We start from the raw sequence: 25,293 nt of genomic DNA on the forward strand, positions 1-25,293 counted from the left end.
ACTGCACGTTTAAAAAGCGAACCGGTAGTTTAAAAAAGCTACGATCCGATGATCACCAGTGCTGCACAGTTTAGCTTTGCTAGAAAGCAGAATTTCCTGCTTTTTGATTGAAAAAAAATACATAAGTAACTATAAAATAATAAAATACAATATTAAGCCCTTTAAAAATATTTATTCACAAATCCTTTGAATTTCTTTCTGTATGGTCACTTATTCATCATACTGTAAAGCCTGAAATCAGAGAAGGAAAAAAGGTAAACTGATTCTGTCTAGGGCAGAATGCTTCAGATGGCCATGAAATTTGGGATCTCCTTCCAAGTGAATAAAAAGAAGTTAACCCTTGGGAGGGGTGAGAAGTCTCCTTACTCAAAAGGAAATCTCTGTAGAGCTAAGATTGGAATGTTTTGTAAATCATAAGAGATCAGGTGTCTAGAGAAATCCACAGGGCTCCAATGAATGGAAAATCCTGTGGAGTTAGCACTGTATGTTTCCCCCTTTGTTTTCAGTGATATGAAAATAATTCAGGGTAGGAGGGTGGAAGGAAGGAAACAAAAATACAAAATTCATTTCTTCTATTCAGAGGTTGTATTCCTTGATAAATAGTAGGATTGCTGTGCCTATGCCCTAAACCCACAAATTTTACACATATCTTGTATTGCTTTGTTTTACACAGGAATTGTATTGCCTACTACAGACTCAAGCAATTGCTCATTGCTTTACAATGATTAGAATAAGTTTTCCAAAGCTAAACCAGGAGTCTTTCTCAGTCCACTTTGGAATGCTGGAGACTGAATTTTAAAATATTTGCATACAAAGTATATACTTTGGTTTCTGAAAACTATCCCTCCACCTAAATGTGATTGCAACCACATTAAACCAATTGCAAGCTTCATGTCTCACAGTTATTTTCATGTTTAGCGTCCAACAATGGAGGGAGAAAGACTGTCAAGATTAACCTGGAAGCAAAAGGATGAAAGCAGATTGGGACATTCCATAAAGAATTATTTAAAAGCTGTCTTGAGATGTGGCACTTCAGTTCTTTAGGTTTTTTTAGTTCTCAAGACTTCTCAAATAACTGAGAAGATATTGAATAGGATGTATGCAGGATTAACAAATGATTAACTCCTATTTATCCATCAATTCATCTGACCATAATAATGAAATATGATAAAGGAATAAAAGATTATATTAGGGCTTGATGGTTTTGTGTAAGAGCAAATAGGGAGAAAAAGAAATATGAGTAACTAGCATATCAGGCAGGAAAAGAGACCTGAAGGGAGAAGTGGATGTCTGAAACATATGTCAACATATTTAACAATACAAGTAGAAGGTATTGTAAACACATATGCCCAACATCCCCCACAATCTTTCTTAATATTATGCACTGTTCATATGCATGTGAGCCTCAGGGTTGCACCCTCCCAGCCAGATGGAGGATATTAGAAATGTTTACATCTATTTTCAGCTAACTGGAAATAGAAAACAAATAGGAAGTGCATGAGCCTAAGGCTTATCATGCAATGCTAAACCATAATTTAGTATTATAACTGAACATAGCCAATTTAATTGTGTCACTGCAAATTCTTAATACCATAAAATAAATAAATCTGTGGATATTTTTCCTTTAAAATTCTTTCAGTACTGAGCATTTCAAACATATATCAGCTGTATTTCCACATAATTTATAAGAATTTTATACATAGGTGTACAAGATTTATGTATTTTGACTGGATTGCCTGCATCAATATAATTAGGTGTGGGCTTTTTTATTTTTTTATTTATTTATTATGTTGCACGATCTGTAAAGTTGATGGTTTAGTCATGCATCCAGCTAATTGTTTAAATTGTAAATTATTTCATAAAGCATGATTACTGGTCTAATGCAGAAAGTGGTAGGTACATCAGTAATACTTGTATTCTTATTTATCCAGACACTCAGCAGAGAAAACAAATGTAGCTTTATAACTGTTTACTTTCTGAAATTTGTTTACATAGCCATATGCAAAGAAACAAATACATCCTTACCTACCTCAGAGTCTAACAGGCCAGGTTAGATTTGAGTTCCAGAAAAACTGAAGCAGGAAAACCACTGGGCATGATAATCTATTCATTTATTTCAAATTGATATTATTTCTTCCCAGTTTAATGGCAATCAACAATGCTTGCTTCCTGGTGCCAAGCATCACTGTCTGCTAGTAGTGTTCCACTTGAATGTCATCATCTCATCCAGTTCACACGAGATCCATGACTTTGAGTCTTTCCTATATAGTCTGTTTTGAGTGGGCACCATGCCTTCTATATCGTCATCTTTCATACACAGCCATTCATATCATCAAAGAAATTCTTGGTACAAAGGAACCAGACAGTTTTAAAAATAAAAAAGAATTGCATAACAATACTAGTAACGTGTTCATAATGAGTTGATACGGTGGGTAAGTCCAGTCAGCTTTTGCTCTTACAAGGTCAATGTAGAATGCATCTCATATTATCAAGCAGCAAAAGTTTAATGAGAAAGGAATATTTAACTGCTAATGCTGCATCAGATTAACAAACGGCCATAACTGTTGCCTGAAATCATAATGCCTAAGTAAATTTCAGCAATCTAACCATGAATTGATTAAAACACCATGTAGCGTTAGCCTTCTCTTGCAGTGGTAGAATTCCAATTATTTCCGTTAAGAAGTGAGACATCAGTCTCTAGATTTCTTCCAAATACCACCCTACTAGAATTATTTAAGAGTATGGCAGATTCTGTATTTCTCATTGCAATAATTATCACACACACACACACACACACACACACAAAGTAAATATTTAATATATGAGCATATGGAAGTATACATTAAGATCAAATGCAGGAACCTATGAAAGAGTAAATAGAACCAGCCTCAGATTATCCTCATTTGAAGGCCTAAGAAAGATTCACAGACAGAGATTTTATCTGTGCTTTGAGGATGTTTGGTATTTTTTGCAGCATTCCTGATTAGGTAAGAGTACCTTATGGTTGCAGGCATCATCATCATCATCATTAAGTAGCGATGCACTGATTTTTCATGAAGCTATAGAGAGTACTACAGATGGATAATTGATAACATATTTGGAGGGTTTGAGAAAGCCATTGAGCAGAGAAGATATTCTTCAAAATATCTGAAGATGAATGTATTAAGGTTTATGTGACTCAATAAGTGATTACAACAGAGCATCTTGCATAATATAATAAGAGGGACTGGGAGAAACAATGGTTCATAAATCCTAAACCATGATTTACTGAATAAACAACTGGTTGGTTTTATATAGTACACAGCTATAAACCATTTCTTACAAATATGGCTGGATGTTAATCTATCCCTGGACTTTACTGAAAAAAAGAGAAAGAAAGATCTATTGTGTGCCATCAGGTCATTTTCAACTTCTAGCAAGCACATAGATTGAACTGGAGAAAAAATATCAAGACTTTACAGAGTCATTGTATCTACAAATTCTTATATTATCTAGCCTTTAATATACATCCTTTGAAACAATTACTTAAGACAACTAACAAGACATAAATAGTCCTAAAGTACAAAAATCCATATTCAACCAATGTGATTAATATTTGCGATGACATTACTGATTAAAAAAATATTCTCCTGTAAATTTATTCATTACAACTGAAACTTAGACGCTGATCTAATCAAGGTGTTTTCTAGGACATAGGAATGGGTAAAGCATCCAATATTTGTTGGGCGGTTTGGCCAAAACTTGATTTGTTTACTTTAAACCATATATTTTGAAAAAGAAGGTCCATTGAATAGAGTAAATGTTAGTTCTGAATAAACATGCATGAGACTAAGCTGCCAATCAATCATTTATCATAAAGCTGCACAAACCAGGATTGTAAAATCAGGTGGAAAGAAAAAGAAATTCAATTCAGAGCAGAAACCATTAGAACGTCTTTTTCTAGCTGATCTCCTGTCCATAACCTTAGGCTAGATTTTCACGAGCACTGTACAAGACACAGAACCATAGAAGGATAAGACTAATTTAGGCAGATAACACTTCAGAGCTAGCAGCCTTCACTGCAGGGTGGGTTCTACTTACCTTTACTACCGGTTCATAATGGGATAGTGCGCGTGCGCTCGCTTCGTATGTGTGCCTTGCTTCTGCACATGCACAGAAGCTTCTGTGCATGCACAGATAGCTGATGACGACATCCAGGATAGTGGGCAGGGCCTCCCGTTGGTTTTACTACCGGTTCTTGCAAACCGGTCCGAACCGGGGGCAACCCATCACTGCTTCACTGACTATCAAGGATGACATAGAACAAGTGAGAGTCTCCTCCACCTATTCTTAAGTGAGGAGGCAATGAACTATTAGATCAGACAACTGATTGATCAGAGGCTTAAATTCCTGATGGAATTCTTCTTAAAGAAACAGGTGGAAACTTATTCTGTAATCTATTTATCAACTTATAGCATTATATTACTTCATCTAGGACTGCTAAACAAAGCTTAGAAATATGTCAATATGAGAAGGGAAAAACAGTTCCTCAGGAGAGTGTCTTGCTGAAAGTTGTTCTCTGTATAAAAATATAGTGCAGGGGATTCTGGCTGAAAGAGACTTTAATTAGCATAATAATTAATTGTTGGCTAGTATTATCCCATGAATTTTTTTCACTGGAGTTTAATCATAGCTAAAATATGATTTTATTTTCTGGAATTCAAATGAAGAGACAGATTTCTACTGTAATAATAAGCCACCCATACAGCCTAATGCCCAAATTTGAGTGCCTTAGCAACTGAAGAAACTAAAATTTTGAATTTTAAGCTACCAGGCAGTGGTAGAATTGAACTGGAAAAAAGAGCAGTTTTAAACACTAGTAATATGCATACTATCAAAAACCTTTCTTATATTATTTTGCTGTCAGGCCGAACCAGATACAATTATATTAGTGAAATGTCTTTAATCTTTTAGCAAAAAACTTTACACTTCTTGAAGTAAATCAAAATATTGTTATGTACTTTTTAGAAGCTAACTGATGTTTTAAAAATAAACTGCATAAATGATATAAACCAGAAAGGAAAGCAATATCCAAAGTGATGCATAATGGAAGCACCACCCCCAAACCTCAAATTGAAATGATCATCTGCAAGTATTCCAGCCTTGCTCTGGTACATTTTATTAATTATTACTACTGGATTTTTATGACGGATATTAACTTCCAGGCATTACTGAGAGGCCTAATTCCATAAAAAATATATATACAGCCTGCAAACTAATAATTTTAAGTCCGTGTGTACTGATATAAAAATCTTATCCCTTCCCTGCCATGTAAATATTCAAACATAGGAATACATCCATATCTACACCATGTTAATATTCCATCAATTCACAACAAATGGATTGCCACATGCATGGCAATTATCTTATCTTTTCCCCTCACAATTTAGCAAGCCTCAGCAACTTCTTTGCACAGTCTGTTGGACAAACACAGTCCTCTCCTTTTTAAATCTGCTTAATCTCTGTCAATAGGCATGCCTTTCATTTCAATTTACTAACAAAACATTAGCGTCAGAAACTCACTAATATTCTGGGACCTAGTTCTGCATGAAACAATCTGTTTCTCTAGTTATCTTTATTTTTTATGCCTTGTCGTATAGATCATTTAATTGACAAAATATGAGAAAGTCAAGAACATGATTCAAAAGATAGTAAACAAGGGTGTTACAATGCATCAGAAATACATTTTGTCTTAGTTCTATCCAAAATTCATTTAATAGGAGTATATGTACCATATACGTGTTATATCTTACACATATACATATATTTCTACATATACATATATTCCTACACTCCTGCCTTGTTGGCACCATTTTGTAAATGTTTAGTTTTCTGAAAAAAGGATTAAAATACATCATGAAATGCACCATTTCAAATATTAAGACTCATTTACCTAATGAATATGGTTGGGAATTTTTTCTGTGATTGGAAAGCTTGTATGCAACAACACTGAATCTGCTGTTACTACAAATGGTGCCTACACTCTTCAGGTTAAAGTAAAAACATAAATAAATTTATTTTCCCAAAATTGTGAAAATAATATGTTAGAACATTGGCCTTTCACCCAAATTTAAATTACAATTATAATAATATTAAAAGATAAGACCCCAAACCTCTGTGAGATTATAAACTTAATATAATTTCAGGGGCTCCAGAGAATCTTACAGCCGTGGTCTCCAACCTTTAAAACTTGTGGACTTCAATTCCTAGAATTCTGGGTGAAGAATTCTGAGAGTTGAAGTCCACATGACTTAAAGTTGCCAAAGTTGGAGACCCTTGTTTTACAGGATATCAGTCAGAACCAACAATGTCATGGCATTTCAATGTTCCCCTGCAAAATGTACTGTTCTTCAAGAGATTTTGGCAATTTTCCCATTATGAGGAGAAAAATGATTATGGTGATCTTAAGAGATTTCTTATAATGGGTGGCCCTTCATGACACTGCATAAGATCACATGCCAACCCTATTGGATTGCTGAAAGCCTTGAGAAGAGCTTCTGGGAGCTGCAGTATATCTGTAGAATGCCTAGTTTTCCATAGTAGAGTGAGTCATAACTTAGATCAGCTATTGGCAAATTAGCATGCAGTCAATATGACAATGTTGTTAAAAAAAATTACTATATTTTTAATAATAATATTTTGACTTTTACCAGGGTAAATACCTATCATTGTCTCTTTCTAGTGGATAAAATAAAAGACGCTCAGTGTCACCTCGAACTGTGAGATAGGCGGATGGAAATTTAGTAAATAAATAAATAAATAAATAATATAATCTTAGGTACTCTGTAATGTGGCAGAATTCTTGCCTGCCAGTCTCCTGGATAAGGTGCATGACAAGTTCATTGGTTTCATAGCTTCCTCTGAGGAAAGATGACAATGTATGCATTTTTGTTTTCTTGGTGGATGCTAAGGATTAGTTGTCTGGCCATGTATATGTTAACTTATACTGAGAGACTGGAAGAAAGGCTCAATAGTATCGTGAACCCTCCCTGAGCTGTTTAGAAAAACAAAGATGAGAAAAGTGAATGGGAAAAAATGAGAACAAAATAATTGTCTAGTTGAAAATAATGTTTCTGTTATAGGTATGACAGAGATGAAGACAAGCATTACATTATAATACTTTATTTTAACCATTTTTCTTTCCTAGGAAAAGTTATAGTTCCTACACACTTATTTCAACAATCTTTGGTTACTTTAGCATCTAGGTATGGAAATTTTAGTTAGCAGTGTCTCTGATAAGAGTTTCCCCACAAATAGAAGTAGAGGCCCAGAGAGCAGCTAGCAGAACTGAAGGTTTAAGCAAGAGGTCATGGGTAGCAACAGAAGAACCTCAAAAAGGCTATGTGCTTGCATAAACCCATCAAGGGAGCAGAAGTCAAGTGGAACCAGTCAATTGAAAAAAAAAAAAGTTTAATCTTCAGTCTGAATTCTAATTGGCTGTCAAATTAGAGGAAAAAGAATTTGCTACAACTTTCCTTCTTTTCACTGCATATATCAAGAAAACGAACCATTACAGGCACCTGATTTATCTTGTTTCCTTTCCTTGTACATGTCACTAAACAGATTGGATAACATAGACATTCTCTTTGTCCCTTCCCTTAAATGCTGCCATCTTATGGGAATATGAAATGTGCCTTTTCCATTGTAGCCCCACCATGTAGAACACTTCCCTGAAATTCGGCAGGCTGTAATCTTTTAGTCTTCCAAAAAGCATGTAAAACCTGGCTGTTCCCCCAAGCATTAGGAGAGGGTGAGCTAAATTTAATTATGGTGCTAGGGTTTTTTTTAATTTTAATATTTTTGATGTTTAATATATTTAATATAATTCATTTTAATATTTTTATCACACATAGACATGGTTTTATCTCTTGGCTGTGAGCCACCCAGAATTAGGTACAAAATGGGTAGCTATATAAATGTTTTAAACATTTTAATGTTTTAAATCAAATCAAATCATGGTAGATAGGTGTAGTAACCACTTATAATCTTGTAATATTAAAAAAAAAACCACTGTCAATCAAGAGGAGAAACTAATGTTGGCCATCACTGAAACATTCTGTATTTCAGAACGTGCATTTAATGTGTAATGAAATATACTTAGCCCAGAGAAGACAAATTATCCTTTTCTGAAATATAAGGGAGGCTTATTCCATATTCTCGGGCACCTCCAAATGTGATGCCACATGCTAAGAGACAGAATCCAGGCTTGCCAAGCAGATGAAAAGGACAAACATGCAAATACTCCCAAGGGACTATGCTAGCCAGGGACAAATTCATCTTCTGCTTGTGTCTTCCCCCACATGGTGTTCTCTAGAAACAATTCCCAGTGCTTCTTCAGCAACAAACATTCTACACCTAGGTGTCTGTTCTAACCATAATGCTGTAATGATGAAACATGTGTTGTGACATTGTGATACAAGCTCTGCTCTTTCCTACTTGTGCTGTGATGTTGCATTGCAAAAATATAAGGGTGGAGCGTGCAACCTGACATATGTCATTACTTGCCCACTGGCTGTTCACTATTAATCCCTATTAATATTACTAGTATATGTATTATACTAAAAAATACATATGCCTGGTTCACATAACTAGAGAGGCTAAAAAAGATTCCTGTTTGAAGCCCTATTTTTCTGAATACAGTACAAAACATTCAGAAATAATTGGCAGACTTTGGAGATCAAGTCAATCATCGGCTGTATCCATTCCTAGAAATCTACAGGATGTCTATTCCAGTCATTTTTGCCTTGCCAACATAATAACATTTTTGTGCTCATCTGACTTTCTCCAGTTGTGGTGTTTAATGGGAAACAAACAGTTCAGGATTGACTTGATTGTGACACTGGTTTCCAATAACAAAATATTGACCATATAATAATTGTACATTATAGTAAGACTTTAAAATGATGTATAATTCACTTGTACAGTACTATACAAGCTAGGCCAAAGTAGTTAGATACTGATGGAAATTCAAGCTTTAAATACATTTTTGGGAGGAAGGAATTTATATTGGTATGGGAGGAATCTCCTCATTAACAGTTCTTTCTTCTTTTTGTTATATATTTGTTATTGTATTATTGACAAAGGGTACAATCTGTCCACATTTGAGATAGCTAGATGGCCTTAGAGATAATATAATTCATGGACACTGTGAAAAAAAAAATGATTGGCCTACTACAGGTAGTCCTCGATTTACAAAGTTCATTTAGTGACTATTCAAACTTACAACGGCACTGAAAAAAGTGACATGACTGTTTTTCTCACTTATGACCATTGCATCACTCTCAAGGTCATGCGATCAAAATCTGGACACTTGGCAACTGGTTCATATTTATGACAGTTGCAGTGTCCTAGGGTCAAGTGATCACCTTTTGTGACCTTCTGACAAGCAAAGTCAATGGGGAAACCAGATTTACTTAACAACCATGTTACTAATATAATAACTGCAGTGAATTTAACAAATGTGTCAAAAAGGTTGTAAAATGCGGCAAATCTCACTTAACAAATGTCTCGCTTAGCAACAGAAATTTTGGGCTCAATTATGGTTGTAAGGCAAGAACTATCAGTATTTAGGTGCTAGAGAGAAAGCATCAGCACTGATAATGTGAGCAGGGTGTTGGACTCGATGACCTCCAAGATCCCTTCCAATTCTGTTACTGTTACTTAGTTTGGGTAATAAAATATTCTTCTTTGTTGTTGTTTTGCAGGGAGGGCTTTTTGTCTTATTATAAAAATTAAGAAAATGTTTTTGTGCAACTATGGTAGATTAAAACATGTTCAATTTATCAATGAATACGATTAATAAATGTTTATTCATCCAAGCCTTTTGTTTGACTTCATAGGTGATCTATATATTGGAGGAGTAGCAAAAGAGACTTATAAATCCTTGCCAAAATTGGTCCATGCCAAAGAAGGATTTCAAGGCTGCCTTGCCTCTGTGGATCTCAATGGGCGTCTTCCAGATTTGATTTCAGATGCTTTGTTTTGCAATGGACAGATAGAAAGAGGATGCGAAGGTATGGTTGATCATTTCACAAACTTGTCTCAAACTCTTATAGCATAACTAAAATGTTTCTAATTTTAATTTCATAATTGTGGAGCTATAGCATCTTTTCTGCTATTTTATTTATTTTTGGATCCTGCAAGTTTCTCATCTTATCAATTTGTTCTTTGTTACAATTGTTAAATAAGATAAGTTTCCATAATTAATGAAAGTGGATGCTATTGATTGAGAAATGCACTCCAATGGCACAAAACTAAATTCAAGCTTGAGAACATTAAGTTATCTATCAGAACACAATTGGTCAATTCTGCTCTTTGCCATGAATCAGCTGATTTGCCTGTCTTTGTTTTGTTTGTGCAATATCTTAATTAATTGTTGTGCTAATTAGCTCCCATGCGGCATTTTATATAATCACAGTGCATAGATACTAGTTAGAGCACTGAAGTACATAGATAGTAGTTAGAGTATAAATTAACTAATTTAATTAACATGCACATTTCTAAGACCCATTAAGTGAAAAAGAAATGTTAGGGTTCTGTAGAGAGTCTGAGTCTAGGGACTCTTTCAGACAGCCAAGTTGAAGTGTTCTCTACCAGTTTTGAAATGGCAGGGAAAAAAAGCTGACAAATATATTTGAATGAAAGAGTTTTGATTAAAATGAATGCTTCTCCAATTAAAAGGGAGCATACTCCTTGAGAGATACTTTGTATCCTACTGAAGGTTCTAGAGAAAAAACCATTATCTGGCAGGCATAAATAATCTTCCTCCACTAATATTTAGTTTAGTTTCTTCTTCATTGGAATTGACAAAAATGCACAAAATGTTTTCCAGTGGAAACCATCTTCAATTGCTCAGCTTGGTAATTATATCCATTCTGAAGTTAATCATCTGCATCCCACCAACTGGTAATTTTTCACACTTTTTTTCCCAGGCATATATTTGACATAATTTGAAAACTTAGTGATGAAGCCACTAAATAGTTTGTGCATATTTATCTGTAATCTGAGATAAGAAAACAGTCCCATGACTCAATTGATTAATTAGGAGTGACTAATTATTCTATTATATTTGTAGAGCAAGAATTTTCAGATATAGAAAATGAAAGGACAAAAAACAATGAATTATCCTTCCATATTATATGGATTTTATTTAGATGCTGTACTACGTTCTCCACCTAGTGGCAAAAGCTAGCTGATCTCAAGATGCTAAACATCTGATTAGTAGATGGATGGTAGACCACTCAGAAATATCAGAGTTTGAAGCCCAGGCAGATAAATTGTATTAGCCTCCAGGAGGTAGCCATATCTATATTGCTATCAAGAAAACAACACAGATCATAGATCTATCACCAAGAGAAGAAGTTATCTTAAAGAAAATTTCTTTTATAGTTAGTTTTAAATGTGCCCAATTAAATTTTGTTACTGCAGTTATCTATCTAGCATGTATTTAGCATTAGTTCTTTGCAGAACATATTATGACACATATCATTTCCCTTTGATTTCAAAGGCATATCCAATTAATAAATAAGTCATTATACCAAATATTTCCTCAGGTATTGCTTCATGACTATTTCCTGCATTGGCTGGAATTATATTAGCTCTTTATATCCTTGGTCCCAGCAGAGAAGGTCATGGAGGAGGTCTGAAATAATATTTTAGAACTGTACTATAGGATTTGGTAAATATTAAAATAAGACTGTTTTTTTTTAATGGTCAGCAAGGATTAATGGATACAAACAAAAAATAATTTCAGAGAAAAAAACTTGGTGCAATCCATAACCTAAATAACTAATCTCTCAGTTTTTAAATATTATTTTTATTCTATGAATTTGTGTGAATAAGGAACCAAAATCTTCCACCTTCTCTCTCGGACAGAGCTGTGACCTGTAATTAAGTGTCCTCAATTCATTTTCTCTCTTTTCAGTGATCAGTGAAAACATGTACTCTCCCCACTTCAGATTTTATTTAAAACAAAAAAAATTGTGCCTATAGGCACAATTGCAAAATGTGTCCAGGTGGTTATTTTATGATCAATGTATATTTGTTTAGAAGCAAACAATTGTTTCAAACAATTCATAGGCATAGGAGCCATGGTGGCGCAGTGATTAGAATGCAGTACTGCAGGCTACTTCTGCTGACTGCCAGCTGACTGCAATTTGGCAGGTCAAATTTCACCAGGCTCAAGGTTGACTCAGCCTTCCATCCTTTGTTGTTGGTGAGAATATGCTGACTCTGTAAACTGCTTAGAGAGGGCTGTAAAGCACTGTGAAGCAGTATATAAGTCTAAGTGCTATTGCTATTCACAACATTCATTGTAGCAAGCCAATAATTGTATATGGCAGCTAAAGAAGGAGATTCCATCAAAGGGATCCAGGGGGCAGGCACTCAAGGTCGAATTCATAACTGCACAAAGGAATCTCCCTCCCTTTTAGCACAGATGTAAAAATGGATGAGGCTTCAATGAAATATTCACAGATGTTATGGTATTTTTTTAAAAATGTTGGTAATGCCAGTTGGTACTGGTCTCCCGGGAGGTTACACGAGGCTGGCTCCAGGGGATTATAAATGCTTCCTTGAGTGAGGTTGCCTTTCTCGCCGCCTTGAAAGAGGCGGTGGTGAGGCCCTCCTCAAGAAGCCATCCCTGGACCAGCTGTATTAGTAAATTATCGTCCGGTCTCCAACCTTCGTTTTGTGGCGAAGGTTGTCGAGAGTGTGGTGGCACGACAGCTACCCCGGTACCTGGAGGAAGCTGTCTATCTGGACCTGTACCAGTTGGGCTTCAGGCAGGGGTACAGCACAGAAATGGCATTGGTCATGTTGGTTGATGATCTCTGGAAGGCTTGGGACAGGGGTTGCTCCTCTGTCCTGGTCCTATTAGATCTCTCAATGGCTTTTGAAACCATCGATGGTATCATGCTGCAGTGGTTGAAGGGATTAGGAATTAGAGGCACCGTGTTACGGTGGTTCTCCTCCTACCTCTCTGACCACTCGCAGTTTGTGTTGGCAGGGGGGCAGAGGTCGACCTCAAGGCTCCTCGCTTGGGGGGTGCTGCAGGGATCGGTCCTCTCGCCCCTTCTGTTCAACATTTATGTGAAGCCGCTGGGTGAGATCATCCATGGTTTTGGGGTGAGAGTCCACCAGTACGCTGATGACACCCAGCTGTACATCTCCACCCCAATGATGCCCTTGATGTGATGTCCCGCTGCCTGGAGGCCATGCGGGTCTGGATGGGGAGAAATAGGCTCAAGCTCAACCCTTCCAAGACCGAGTGGCTGTGGCTTCCGGCGTCCCGGTATAGTCAGCTGGTTCCATCGCTGACTATTGGGGGTAAATCTCTGCCTCCCACAGAGAGGGCTCGCAATCTGGGCATCCTCCTGGACTCACGGCTGTCTTTAGAAGAGCACATGATGGCCGTAGCCAGGGGGGCTTTTTATCAGGTTCGCCTGATCCGCCAGTTGCGTCCCTTTCTGGTCCGGGATGCCTTATGCACAGTCACTCACGTCCTCGTCACCTCCCATCTGACTATTGTAATGCTCTCTACATGGGGGTCCCCTTGAAGAGCACTCAGAGGCTCCAACTGGTCCAGAATGCAGCCACGCGGGTGGTTATGGGCGCACCTCGTTACGCCCATGTAACACCTCTCCTGCGCGAGCTGCACTGGCTCCCAGTAGTCTTCCGAGTGCAATTCAAGGTGTTGGTTACCACCTTTAAAGCGCTCCATGGCATAGGACCAGGATATCTATGGGACCGCCTTCTGCCACCAACCGCCTCCCACTGACCAGTTCGCTCCCACAGAGAGGGACTCCTCAGGGTGCCGTCGGCCAAGTTGTGCCAGCTGGCGACACCCAGGAGGAGAGCCTTCTCTGTCGGAGCTCCTGCCCTTTGGAATGACTTGCCCCCGGATATTCATAACATCTCTGATCCCCGGGTCTTTCGCTGTGCTCTCAAGACCTTACTGTTCCGACAGGCGGGGCTGTCTAATTGAATGATTTTAAATTGGGTTTTAACTTTTGGTTTTAAAATTCGGCCAAAACTATTTAATGATTTTAATTAATTTTAACTATGATATTGTATATTTATGTTTTTAATTGGCTGTATACCGCCCCGAGTCCTTCGGGAGGAGGGCGGTATATAAATAAAATTATTATCATTATCATTATCATTATCATTACCATTCTTCTACTGTAGATATTCCAAGATTCAACATTCTTATTGCAACCCAGAAAGCCACCTGCCTGCAGCAAAAAATTGCAGATGTTTTGAGTTGAGGAGATTTTTTTTTCTGCTTACATTAAAGGTCTGCTGATTGGTTTGATATGAAGAGCCAAAACCCCAACTTTGTTCATTCAACTTTTTACTACTTACATGTTCATTCATATTATCTAACTGTCCACATGATATATTTTTTTTGAATTTTTAAATCCTTATGACTTGAATTCTAATTTTAATGTGATGATTAATGTTAAAAAACTAAAGTGGAACTCAATATATGAATACATAGCTTCTATACACCTAAAGGCAATTTCACTTTATTTTGTGAAGCTTGCAAATAACAGATTCCAGTGCAAGTGAGAAAGAGGGCAGATGGTGATACATTCTGTTAGTGATTAGATCTTGGTATTAAAATAATCATTTAATTATGTAGCACCCAAATTCTTAAGAATCACCTTAACTGCCAAGTAATTTATATAATCAAGCTTATTTACAGAATCAAACTGAAAGGCTGAAAATAATCTGAATGGATGCAGTCAGAGTCTAACATTAGCCCTGAATACATTCAACCTATACTTAGGTCTTTGTTATAAAACCAATGAAAATGGATTTAATGCTGATGTCAACTGAGGACGCCATATGACCGAGATTAACAACAGTGGTTAGTGGTTTGGTCACTAAATCAAAGGGGAAGGGGCAGGGGTGAAATCCAGCAGGTTCTGACAGGTTCTGGAGAACAAGTAACAGACATTTTGAGCAGTTCGGAGAACCGGTAGTGGAAATTTTGAGTAGTTTGGAGAACCAGCAAATACTACCTCTAGCTGGCCCCAGAGTGGGGTGGGAATGGAGATTTTGCAATATCCTTCCCCCAGGAGTAGAGAGGGAATGGGGATTTTGCAGTATCCTTCCCCTGGAGTGGGGTGGAAATAGAGATTTTGCAGTATCCTTCCTCTGCCATGCCCACCAAGCCACACCACGCCCACCAAGCCACACCCACAGAACCGGTAGTAAAAAAAAAATTAGATTTCACCACTGGGAAGGGTCCAGCTAAATTAGTAGCTCTAGTGTACTTGGATCTAGGTTCTAATACTGAAAAAGGGACCATCTGGTAGAAGACTATAACTGCAGTGCCCAAACCACACAGATCCTACTGCCCCTATATGCCATTTTTTACACAGATTTCCTTTTCTAGATCCAAAAAATAGACAACCTGATATGGAGACTCCTGCTTCAGATTTTGTATCTACTTCAGCTTTTCAGTTGCTATCCAATTTCCTCTTATTCTTCAGTCCCCTCCCACACCTGTTTCACTCAGGGCTCAGTAGCTTTTGAAAAACCTGATGGGGCTCTTACAAAACTGCCCCATATTTAGCATATTCTGAAATGGCCTTGACCTTTTATTTCCATTTCCTTCAGCAAAAAAGCCAGACATTACAACTGTATGTAATTCCTCGCAGTGGTAAAGATTTTTTTTTCCTTTGACTTCATCCAAGACGCATTCAAAATAAATCTATAACTCATCACACATTTCCAATATTTATTTTTATTTATTTATTTTATTCATTTGTATCCTGCCTTTATTAGAGGTAGGAAACAAATAAGTCCTTGATTTATGACCACAACTGAGCCCAAAATTTATGATATTAAGCAAAACATTTGTTAAGTAAGTTTTGCTGCATTTTATAACCTTTTTGATACATTTGTTAAGTTCACAACTGCAGTTATTATATTAGTAACACAGTTGTTACATGAACCCAGCTTCCTCATTAACTTTGCTTGTTGGAAGGTTGCAAAAGATGATCACATGAGCCTGGGACACTGCAACCATCATGAATATGAGTCAGTTGCCAGCCTCTAAATTTTGATCACATGATCATGGGGATGTTGAAATGGTTTACGTATGAAAAACAGTCTTAAGTCACTTTTTTCAATGCCTTTGTAACTTCAAATGTTCACTCAAGGAACTGTTGTCAAGGAACTCAAGTCGAGGACTAACTTGTATTTTTACAAATAATTCAAGGCAGCAAAAATGTCCAACATACTTTCCTCCTTCTAATATACAGTTTGTTTCATCATAGTATGTTCACCAAACTACAGACATCAATCACATTTTACAAATCAAAAGACTTTTTCACCAAAAATAAAGTCAAATTACAATTACAATTTATCAATCAAATAATTGTGAGATATTTGCTGGATTCCAAAAAGTCAAGAAAGCAGCTGCTTGAATAGCAATAGCAATAGCACTTAGACTTATATACCACTTCACAGTGCTTTACAGCCCTCTCTAAGCAGTTTACACTTGCTTGTTGGATCTGTGCCCCTCCTGGCTGGTTTCGGCCAGCAAGGAGACGACACGAGGCTGGCTCCAGGCTTTAGTTAATGCATCCTTGAGGGAGGGGTCCTTCCCACAGCCATTAAAGGAAGCAGTTGTAAGGCCCCTCCTCAAGAAGCCTTCCCTGGACCCAGCAGAATTAAAAAACTTTTGTCCAGTTTCCAACCTACCCTTTGTGGGAAAGGTTGTAGAGAAAGTGGTGGCACTTCAGCTCCTGCGGTCATTGGATGAAATGGATTATCTGGACTCTTTTCAGTCCGGCTTCAGACCTGGCTACAGCACGGAAACTACCTTGGTCACGCTGATGGATGATTTCTGGCGAGCCCGAGACAAGGGTCATTCCTCTATCTTGGTGCTACTTGACCTCTCAGTGACTTTTGATACCATCGACCATGGTATCCTTCTGGGGCCACTAAGAGAGCTGGGAGTGGGAGGCACCGTGTTGCGGTGGTTCACCTCCTATCTCTCTGGTTGATCATAATCGGTGCTGGTAGGAGAACAGAGGTCGTCTCCTAGGCCCCTCGTCTGCGGGGTGCCTCAGGGCTCGATCCTCTCTCCCCTCCTATTTAACATCTACATGAAACCACTGGGTGAAATCATCTGACGACACGGGGTGGGATATCAGCAATATGCTGATGATACCCAGCTGTATATCTCCACGCCTCGTCAGTTCAGTGATGTGGTAGATGTGATGTGCCAGTGCCTGGAGGCTGTGAGGATCTGGATGGGAGTCAACAGGCTCAGACTTAACCCAGACAAGACTGAATGGCTCTGGGTATTGCCCCCTAAAGACTATGTTGATTATCCATCCTTGGTTCCTGGGGGGAGAGAAAGTGCCACCCTCAGAACAGGCTCGTAATTTGGATGTCCTTCTAGACTCACAGCTGAGATTGGAACAACATCTGACAGCTGTAGCTAGGGGGACCTTTGCACAGGTTTGTTTGGTGCACCAATTGCGACCCTACTTGGATCAGGAGGCTCTCCTCACAGTCACTCATGCCCTTGTCACTTCACGGTTGGACTATTGCAACGCACTCTACATGGGGCTACCCTTGAAAAGTGTTCAGAGACTACAGTTGGTCTAGAATGCAGCCGCACAAGTTATAGTGGGTGCACCTAGATATACCCACATTACACCAATTCTCTGCGAGTTGCACTGGCTCCCTATCAGTCTCCAGGTGCAATTCAAGGTGTTGGTTATTACCTTTAAAGCCCTACATGGCTCAGGACCAGGCTATCTTCGAGATCGCCTTCTACCACATGGCTCCCAGTGACCGGTAAGATCCCACAGAGTTGGTCTCCTCTGGGTCCCGTCAGCTAAACAATGTCGGCTGGCGGGCCCGCTTGGTTCCAGAGAGCTGGCACTGCCCCAGCTCTCTGGAACCAATTACCTCCTGAAGTCCAGACCGGCCCCATCAACAGGCCTGGGGCCGTTGATCTCGTTATAGTGATCTTGCAAGACCCGGCCACAAATTGGAGTGTATGTGTTTTAATGTTTTAATGTTTTAATGTTTTAATGTCTTCTTTTAACTTTTGTTTGGGATATTGTTGAATTGTTTTATTCTCTGTTGTAAGCCGCCCAGAGTCCCTTGGGAGTTGGGCAGCATAGAAATGCAACTAAATAAATAAATAAATAAATAAATAAATAAATAAATAAATAAATAAATAAATAAATAAATAAATAATACAAAGTCAGCATATTGCTTGCAACAATCTGGGTCCTCATTTTACCCACTTCGGAAGGATGGAAGGCTGAGTCAATCTCGAACAAATGAACAAATGAACAAAGCTCTGCCCATTTTCAGATGTATCAGATGAAAAGGGTTTAGAGCTTTGATTGTGGTCCCAGCCCCTCTCTTGACTGGAGATGAAATGAGTTGTAGATCACAAAAACATGACCCTTTTAATGACATGTGTTAGTTGCCACTTGATGCCACACCAGTCTCCTTCTGATTCTTGGGAGAAAGGAAAGCCAACAAAATATTTTGCATAACATAGAAGAGTATGTTCAATTAACTACTTACCAAAGCTGCAACATTTCTGCTAAATCTAACCTTTTCCTAGGCTATGTTCACATAAGAAGCTAAGTTACAAAGCAAACAAGATTAAAAACAAAGCTTAACATGTTGTGCAAATACAGCTACTAGGTCTTTAAGTGACTCATGTAGGATGTGAACTGAATTAGAGGGTGTAGTTCTTAATGTACATTTGAATCCAGAGATTTGGATTCCCTGGATTCTTTTGGTCTTGTACACATATATGGAATTTTGAGACGAATTGGTTGCTAGGGAAGACCTATGGAGAGTCACAAAATGACTATCATAATGCCTATGACCAGTGAAGAACATCCAGTTACCTTCAATCTTCATTTGTATTTTTTTCTTTCACTTAACTATTTACAAGAATATGTTAAATCATACACCAAAAGCTAAGTGTCTGCTATATAGATTATGGAATAAAAATGGTGGATGCCATATACTTGTGTTAGTTACCTCAGGGCTTATTAATATTTTCAAGGAAAAGGTAGGAAGAGTACCAATATATTTGGCTTATCTGTATATTTTAATTAGGGGGCAAGGGAGTTAATAAGTGCCAAAGCAATTCTCTGGCATGTGGGCACCTCCAGGTCCTTCAATTCCTCTAGAGAATTAGGATGGTAAAGGATAATGTGTTAATGGTTGAACTGCTTATATCTGAACATAACAAATGGCTACTCAGGATTAAACCATCCATTTCCTTTTGCTAATGTATTCACATTTATCCTATGAAAAAAAAATGATTTTAATTTTCGTTCATTACATGCCATCAGCTCAATTAACCATTATATTTGTAGTAAATGCTGGCAAATTATTGCATTCTCATTTTGGCTTGCCTGGATATTTATGTCTATTAGCATTAATTTATTTGCATTACTTGGAATTTCTTTTCCTCTTTGAGAGCAGCATGCACTTTTTTTTCTCTGAACAATTTCTCTGTGTTTGCTGCCATTTCAATATTTGCTTACTAACATTTAATATATTTTGCTTTTTTTTTATTTTGCTGACAAAGTTGCATTGATGAAAGCTGATTTGCAAGGTAGATGCCCTTGTGTATATTAAACAAGACTGAAACCCATACAACACATTGAGAACCTTCAGCCACTTCTGTGCTGATAGCTGTGTGTTGTAGCTCATTTTCCTCTTCTTCCCATTAAAAATATGGCACAGCGAACCATCTTCTCCCAGGATATACTGAAATACAGGCTTTCAGTCTTGTGTCTTTTTTGTATAGTGATTGCTTCAGTGCTTTGAACATGCTTCTTTCTTTAATGTTTTATTTGTTTGTTTCTCCCAGTGGTCTAATTATGATCTTTAGAAATAGAATAGTTTTGTTTCTCATGTGTGAATGTCATTTATTTTTTAGCATGTTGGTGCATAGTTGGCTGATTTCTCCTCTATCTATCTACTTTGTTCTTAAAAACCTGCATGGGACAATTTAAAGCATGTAAAAAGATACTTGCCAACATTCCTGCTAATGAGAAAATATATTTTTTTTTAATTTAAAAAATGCCAACCCAAAGGTCTTCTGACTGTCAGTAGATATAGCTAATCATTAAATCATTGATTGGGTAGCCGTATTTTTGTCTCCTTGCTTGCTTTTAATATGACATGTATGGCTTTGTTTTTGGTTGTTTCTATTTTGTTTTGTTTTGTTTTGTTTACAGTTTTATATTTTTCCCCCCGCAATGCCTAGTAGAACTCATTGTTTTGGAGAAGAGAGTTTATAGATGTTAAAGTAAAATTAGAAATATATGTGAGAATCACCACTTCCTTTTGCTTGAGTTATTTGCTTCTCTTATGTTATTATCATCACAGATGAATTCATATCTTCATGTTACAAACAAAAAACATATGCCTCTACATAACTTGAATATTATTAATAATATGGGTTACCACCAATCCCCTTATCAGTTTTTTCCCATAATTTACTCTATAAACATGAGATGTTGGCAACTACCCTGTGTGATCCAATGACACATATAGTCACTCTGAATGACAGACCTTCATGTTCTTTTCTATGGTGTGTTTTCTTGTTAGGTCCCAGCACCACATGCCAAGAAGACTCTTGTGCCAACCAAGGTGTCTGCTTGCAGCAATGGGATGGGTTTAGCTGTGACTGTAGCATGACTTCTTTCAGTGGGACACTGTGCAATGACCGTGAGTACACGAGTGACTTCCCTCTTTTTCACTTTCTCCAAAACGTTTTAAGGGTTCCAAAGGTTGTCTTGAAGTGAATGTCCAGAAAGTCGCATCAATTTAATAAGTTATAACAAATTTATCTATCAAACTCTGCAATAAATACTAGGTGTTCCTGATATGACTGTAGGAAGTGTTTGACCAAAATACAGAACAGCCTTAGAAAGCAGAAAATGGATATGCAGGGATTCTGGAATTGTGATTTTGGAAATTTCATCTATTATATGGATTTGAATAACATCCTGACATGAAAAATATTAGATATGGGCATTTCATTCTTGTTATCAGTTTCTTAACATTGGGCTGCAGCTTTTGACTTCTTTCATTTCTTGTTTTACTGAGATGTATTATAACTTTGTAACATTATTCCACAAAGTTGAAATTACAAATGACAGTTCTTTCTTACTTTCCTACACCAGATAGGTTTAGGTGACCTGAAATATTCCATCAAATAATAACTCCAGGCTTTATTTCAGTTAAATGTCATCTGAATAAATTTTGGTATCACTTATTAATTCTATAACCTTTAGGGATGGAGGAACTGTGTTTTTTAGATGTTAGAATCTTCTGACATGAGTTAATACAATGATGAACAAAAGTCACAATACATATCTTTGCTATCCTAGTACATAATGAATTTATGTTTAGTAATTTAGTAATCTCTACTAGAAAACATCTGGTGGGAGAATTTCCATATGTGCTGTGAGTAAGATTAAGCAAGTCATTTTCAAGAAATCTTGGTATATTTCATCAAATAAACAAGGGCGGGTAATAGGTGAGACATGAACACTAGTTTTCATTAAACTAATTTTTAAAACATTTGCAATCCTATATTTCCCTGTATTCTTTTCAGCTTGTCACTATGGGAGAGTGCACTGGGACATATGACCGCAAATGCAAGTGTGAATTTGTTAAATGTTTCAGTAAACTCCTGGAAACAGTATTACTTTATCTTTAAGTGCACTGCATTTTTAATGCAGACAAAGGTAGGAAGTAAGAATAATGCTAAGAGAACAAATGTGCAAAAATGCTGCACTTCCTGTCCTAACCTATCTTAAGAAATGAGATGGAGTTGGTTTGTACTACTTTATTGTCTTTAAGAGACACGTGTTTATCTTTCTTAAAATAAAGTCTGTTTTTTTTTTTAAAAAAAAAGGATTACATTCAAAATGAGAGTTGATAGAGAAACCCTGACTATTATGGGAACATTGAAACCTTTGCTTTTGACCACTGTGTGTTCATTGCTGTTCACTTAGCTCATGAAATGGTAGAGATATTATTACTGTACTCAGGATGATATTTTCACAGTGTCAGCCAAGGTGACCTCAATTCATGGAGGCTTGACATTTGTATCACCTCTAGCTTTCACTTCAAGTCTCTTCTTTGAGATATTATTTTTGTCCTTTGTATCCATTGCACAGAACCTGGGCAAAATCTACAAAAGTGATAAATGGAAATGTAATGGTTGAGAGAAATGTGTACTGAGATTATGCATTAATATATGTCTGCCATATTCCAGTTTGAAAGGCCAGCGTCAGATATACTAACAATGAAAATAACAATTATATTACTAAGGTGTAACTCAGCATTACATTGTTAGTATATGTCTCAAATTGCTGTCAAGGTTTCAGCGCTTTTCTGAAGTGCTTTCCTGAAGACTTACAGGCCTGGATGGGGAAGAATCAGCTTCAGATCAGCACAGACAAGACTGAATGTCTGTGGGTTTTAGAATCCCCTGTATCTAGTAATTTACCATATTTAATTCAGGTTGGGGTGATCTTCAGTCAGAGCTTGGGTTTAATCTGGAGGTTCTCCTGGACTTTGTGTACTGCTTGAAGGGCAGTGGTAATCATGGCCAGGAGGGTTTTTGTTCAATACATCTGCACTATTCACAGTTACATATACCTTAGTCACCTCTCAATTAGATTATTGCAATGCACTCCATATAGGACTAATTTGAAGAGAATTTGGAAGCTGCACCTGGTCCAGAATGCGGCAGCACTGGCAGTAGCAGCACACCTCAGTAAACCCATGTAACACTGCTGCACCGGGTCTCAGTAGGCTTCCAGGTATAATTCAAGGTGCTGGTTATCACCTTTAAAGGCATATGTGGCATACAGGCATGCTATTTGCAGGATCACCAATTCCCAATGGTTTCTGCCCATCCCAACTACATTTGGCAGGATGGGCAGGCTCTGAATCCCTTCAATGATGTCACATGATGGGGCCTCACCTGTCTTATGGAACAGTCTTCCCACAGAGATGCTTCAGAGGGAAAGCTGATTCTGTTGGCCTTCATCATCCATGCCATTTCTCTTAACATCCCGGCTCCAGTGTCTGGGGTAACAGACACTGGAGCCGGGATGTTAAGAGAAATGGCATGGATGATGATGGATGTGTGGGAATTTTTTTCAGGCCCTGAATGTTTTTCATTGTTTTAAATGATTGTTCTACAATATTGAGCTTTATTTTGTTTGCCATGCAAAGTTCCTTCTGGTAGAAGAGTGTCATTTTAAAAAAATGTACTTACTATAGGCCCTTTTCATTAGGAAATGTTATTTTGTGGGAAATAGCAACCATGCTTTCTTTGTGGTAGCATCTGCCCAATGCAATAGAATGTACTCAGAGATCTAGATTGTCCAAACCTTGTTGATCTTCTGCAAGGTGCTAAAAACTTGGACCAAGTATCATTCTTGGTCCAAAGATTACAGTAGTGCAATTGGCGGATGTGTTTGGTTGTACAGATCAAAATCAGATTAAGTATTATTATTATTATAATTACTATTTTAAGGTTCCATCTGGTATATTCTGGCTTGGGTTTAATTAAATCATTTGTGCACTGCCCAAATTTAGTTTAATCATTTGTGAACTGACTTACTGCTGTGAGATGGGTGGCTATATAAATTGTTTAGGTAAATAAATGCTATGTCTTACAGTTCTTTCAAAGTCAGTATTTTTCTGATTTTAACTGATCTAAGGCAAAGTGTAAGAATGTGTTAGATAATGAAATCTGCAAATTTAAAATTAATTAAATCAAGCTAACCAAATTATTCAAAATGATATATTCTAATTTTATAAATATTGAAATATTGTAGTTTCATTGCTAAGCAGTGAGCCAAATATTTAATAATGATAACGAATGGATGAAATGATGAAATAAATTCTTCAGAGTTCAATGGTTTTCAGAAAGAACACTTGAAATACCATGGATAATACATTTACTTGAAGATAAATCCTAATATTAATTATTGGAAACTTGGGGAAATTTGTTGAAAAATATTTTTTTATTTTGTGCATAAAAACTTACAATAATAACATAATAGAATTAAAGTTTTATGCTTGTATATTCCTAAGATTATCTTTTGTTTGGTTATGACTTTGTTAAGGAGACAGGAAAGAATAGAAAAATAGAATTTGTAGCTGTTAACAGTATGGGCTAAGAATCTGTTTTCAAGAAGAGAGCTAGATAGTTGTTCCCCTGAAATCCTATTCAATAGTATTTGGATCCTCAAAGAACCCTTAAGAAACTCTAAGAGAACAGAGACAATCCCTTTGAAAAATTACAGCTAGTTTCAAGAAATATATTTTGCTTATATATTTTGTGCCTAAAGTATAAGTAAAAGAAAATTACAAAATAGTAAACCTTTCTCAGAAGAGAAACTATACAATATTTAAACTGTAGATGGCTAGTTGGGATTACATCCTACTAAACTCAATAGGAAGTGCTTCTGAGAAAACATACACAGGCTTGCACCACTAATACTACTAGGCCAGTACCAAGTATGATTGGGTATGATAATAAAGAACAGAGACCCATGTGACAGTCGGCAAAGCAATCCTCAGAAAGAGGAGTATTTGATTTGAGTATTTAAATATATGACATTACCAAGTTGTGGGATAATTCCATCCATGAAATAACCTGAAGTGATTCTGATGTCCTGTTAACATCTGTAGCATCTGTTAATAGAATAGAATAGAATAGAATAGAATAGAATAGAATAGAATAGAATAGAGTAGAGTAGAGTAGAGTAGAGTAGAGTAGAGTAGAGTAGAGTAGAATAGAATAGAATAGAATAGAATAGAATAGAATAGAATAGAATAGAATAGAATAGAATAGAATAGAATAGAATTCTTTATTGGCCAAGTGTGATTGGACACACAAGGAATTTGTCTTTGGTGTATATGCTCTCAGTGTACATAAGGAGAATAAAATACATTCATCAAGAATAAAAAGATACAAAACTTAGCCAAGGTTACTAATAAGCTATCAAATCGTACTAGGAAACAAATAAAAACAATATAAATTGAAAGATACAAGGTTATAGTAATAAGTGGGAAGAGATAGATACTAGGAAGGAAGAGAAGAATAATAGTAATACAGTCTTAGTAAATTATTTGAGAGTTTTGTGGGAATTAGTTGTTAAGCAGAGTGATGGCATTCGGGAAAAAACTGTCTTTGTGTCTAATTGTTCT

General features: G+C 37.0%; 1 protein-coding gene across 19 annotated transcripts in view; it reads left to right on the top strand.

The window, feature by feature from the left end:
• NRXN1 (neurexin 1) overlaps positions 1–25,293 on the top strand; it is a 952,284-nt gene that overhangs the window by 462,087 nt on the left and 464,904 nt on the right. For 18 of the 19 annotated variants that reach the window (XM_070932260.1, XM_070932263.1, XM_070932252.1 and 15 more), the window contains 2 exons: positions 9,879–10,052; positions 20,662–20,781. In XM_070932260.1, the coding sequence (XP_070788361.1) occupies positions 9,879–10,052; positions 20,662–20,781 (294 nt within the window). Of the gene's footprint in view, positions 1–9,878; positions 10,053–19,633; positions 19,661–20,661; positions 20,782–25,293 lie in introns of all 19 variants that reach the window. The other variant, XM_070932250.1, reaches the window with a different exon arrangement.

The sequence above is a fragment of the Pituophis catenifer genome, unplaced genomic scaffold (assembly GCF_029215685.1).
Source record: "Pituophis catenifer annectens isolate HBS135680 unplaced genomic scaffold, rPitCat1.0.hap2 SCAF_1, whole genome shotgun sequence".
Taxonomy (NCBI): domain Eukaryota; kingdom Metazoa; phylum Chordata; class Lepidosauria; order Squamata; family Colubridae; genus Pituophis; species Pituophis catenifer.